Below are 2,610 nucleotides of genomic sequence, written 5' to 3'. Positions count from 1 at the left end.
AGAAATCAAAGGAAGAATTTTATTGATTGTGAATAATTCAATTACAGAACAGAGTACATTATATATAGTACAGTAGAAGTCGGTTAACAGACTTAACCGATATTCTTAACAACCCAAATAACTAATCAGTACTGTAATAAAACAACTAACAACTAAAGATAACAGATGAATACATATAACCAATTAACTATATTCTTGTTAGCCCCCCCTCAAGATGGACTGTATAGATTATATACAGACATCTTGATGATGTGGGAATTGAGAGTGGTAGATGGTAAAGGTTTAGTAAAGGCATCTGCAAGTTGTAGGTTGCTTGAAATAGGGATAAGGCAAATAGTTGAGTTGTTAATTTTGTCACGAATGCAGTGACAATCAAGTTCTATATGTTTATTTCTCTCATGAAATGTGGGATTGTTGGCAATGTGTATTGCTGACTGATTGTCACAATAAATGAAAGCTGGCTTAGTTTGTTGTAGTTGCAAGTCGTTGAGGAGGTATTGAAGCCATGTGATCTCGCTCGTAGTTGCTGCTAGGGCCCTGTATTCTGCTTCTGCAGAGCTTTTAGAAATAGTAGGTTGTTTCTTGGTCTTCCAGGATATTAGGCAATCTCCTATGAAGATACAAAAATCGGTTGTGGAGCGTCGTGTGATGGGACAGGAAGCCCAATCAGAGTCGGAGAAACCTCTGAGATGTAAGGAAGAATCTGGTGAATAAAGTAGACCTTTTCTGGGACATCCTTTGAGGTATCGAAGCAGATGGTTTAATGCCTGTAAATGTGTGCTTCGTGGGTTTGTCATGAATTGGCTTAGACAATTCACTGCATATGTGATGTCCGGTCTCGATAGGGTCAAGTATAGAAGTTTTCCAATCAGCTGATGGTATGAGGAAGGATTAGTAAGAGGTTCCCCCTGTTGATCATCCAGTTTCAGTCGCGGATCCATGGGTGTTTTTGCTGGTTTGCAGCCTGCATAACCCGTGTCTTCAAGTAATTGAATCGTATACTTGCGTTGAGATAGAAACAGACCATCTTTTCCTTTGGCTATTTCAAAGCCAAGAAAATATCGTAAGGGTCCGAGAGCCTTGAGCTTAAATTTCTGATGTAGAGAAGCTTGAAGCTGGTGTAAAGTAGCAAGATTTGGTCCAGTTAGAACTATGTCATCGACATAAACGAGAAGAGCAATGAACTGATCATTTGTGCCTCGTGTGAAAAGAGTATAATCTGCCTGGGATTGTTTGAACCCTTCTTGGAGTAAAGCCTCGAATAACTTTTTGTACCATTGTCTGGATGATTGTCGAAGTCCATAAATTGATTTGTGAAGTTTGCAAACCAGGTTCGAATCTGTAGACAAAGAAGATGGCAAAGTTAGACCTGGCGGCAATTGCATATAGACCTCTTCATTGAGGTCACCATTTAAGAAGGCATTGTTAATGTCGAGTTGCAACATATGCCATTATTTCACAGTGGAAACAGCAAGGAGTAACTTGAATGTGACCATTTTGGCCACTGGGGAAAACGTATCAAAGAAGTCAAGTCCTTCTTGTTGCGTGTATCCTTGAGCTACAAGTCGAGCTTTGTGCCGTTCAACGGATCCATCACTGTTAAATTTGATCTTGTATACCCAACGGCAACCAATTGCTCTTTTGCCTGGTGGGAGTGGAACAACAGACCAAGTCTTGTTGTTACTAAGGGCAGCGAGTTCTGTGTTCATGGCATCTAGCCATTGGCTGAATTGTGTTGCTTGTTGGTATGTCTGTGGTTCCTTTTGAGAAGTAACTGCAAGGATAAAAGCCTTGTAAGAATTGGCTAAACGAGTGTAAGAAAGAAATTTATTAAGAGGATGAGGAGTAGAAGATTGATCTTGAATGGAAGAGTGACATTCAAAATCTTTGAGATAGCTTGGTGGTCTAGTGAGTCTGTTTGTTCTTTTGGGAGGTGCAGCAGGTTCCCCATGTGGGCTGTTGATAGGAGCAGCGGGAGTTGGTTGGATGCTTGGTGCAGTAGAAGCTGAAGCATTATCACTTGGAGACTGTAAGCTTGGTTCTGCAGGGTTAGCTTGTTGTGTAGGGTAATCATTTATAGGAGTATTAGTTATAACAGAAGAAGGTATAACAAGATCTGTAAAAGGATCAATGTTAGTGACAGCATCATTTAGTTTATGAAAAGGATAAATGTTTTCATGAAAAACAACATTTCTAGATGTGAAAAACTGTTTAGAGTTGATGTCATAAAGTTTGTAACCTTTTACTCCCTGTGGATATCCCATAAAGACACAAGTGTGAGCTCTAGGAGCAAATTTAGTTCTATGTGCTGTGAGAGTGGAAGCAAAAACTAAACAACCAAAATTTCTCAAATAACTGTAGTCGAGTTCTTTTTTAAACAGCAGCTCAAAAGGAGATCGATTTTTCAGGTTAGGTGTGGGGGTTCTATTGATGAAAAAGGCAGCAGTCATTATACATTCTGTCCAGAATCGAATAGGGATATGAGCTTGAAAGCAAAGAGCCCTGGCCACATTCAGTAAATGCTGATGCTTTCTTTTAGCAACATCATTTTGCTCAGGAGTTTCAACACAAGAAAAATCATGTAGAATACCATGTTTCTGTAACAATTCT

At 39.5% G+C, this 2,610-nt stretch overlaps 1 protein-coding gene across 1 annotated transcript; it reads right to left on the bottom strand.

The window, feature by feature from the left end:
• Positions 1-209: 209 nt before the first annotated feature.
• LOC133832097 (uncharacterized mitochondrial protein AtMg00810-like) lies at positions 210-1,445 on the bottom strand. The gene has a single exon (XM_062262481.1). It carries the CDS (start codon positions 1,443-1,445, stop codon positions 210-212), a length of 1,236 nt encoding a protein of 411 aa, XP_062118465.1.
• Positions 1,446-2,610: the final 1,165 nt, after the last annotated feature.

Source organism: Humulus lupulus, chromosome 4, assembly GCF_963169125.1.
Source record: "Humulus lupulus chromosome 4, drHumLupu1.1, whole genome shotgun sequence".
Lineage (NCBI taxonomy): Eukaryota > Viridiplantae > Streptophyta > Magnoliopsida > Rosales > Cannabaceae > Humulus > Humulus lupulus.
The sequence above is the reverse complement of the archived record's forward strand: the minus strand, read 5'-3'. Positions and strand labels throughout refer to the sequence as shown.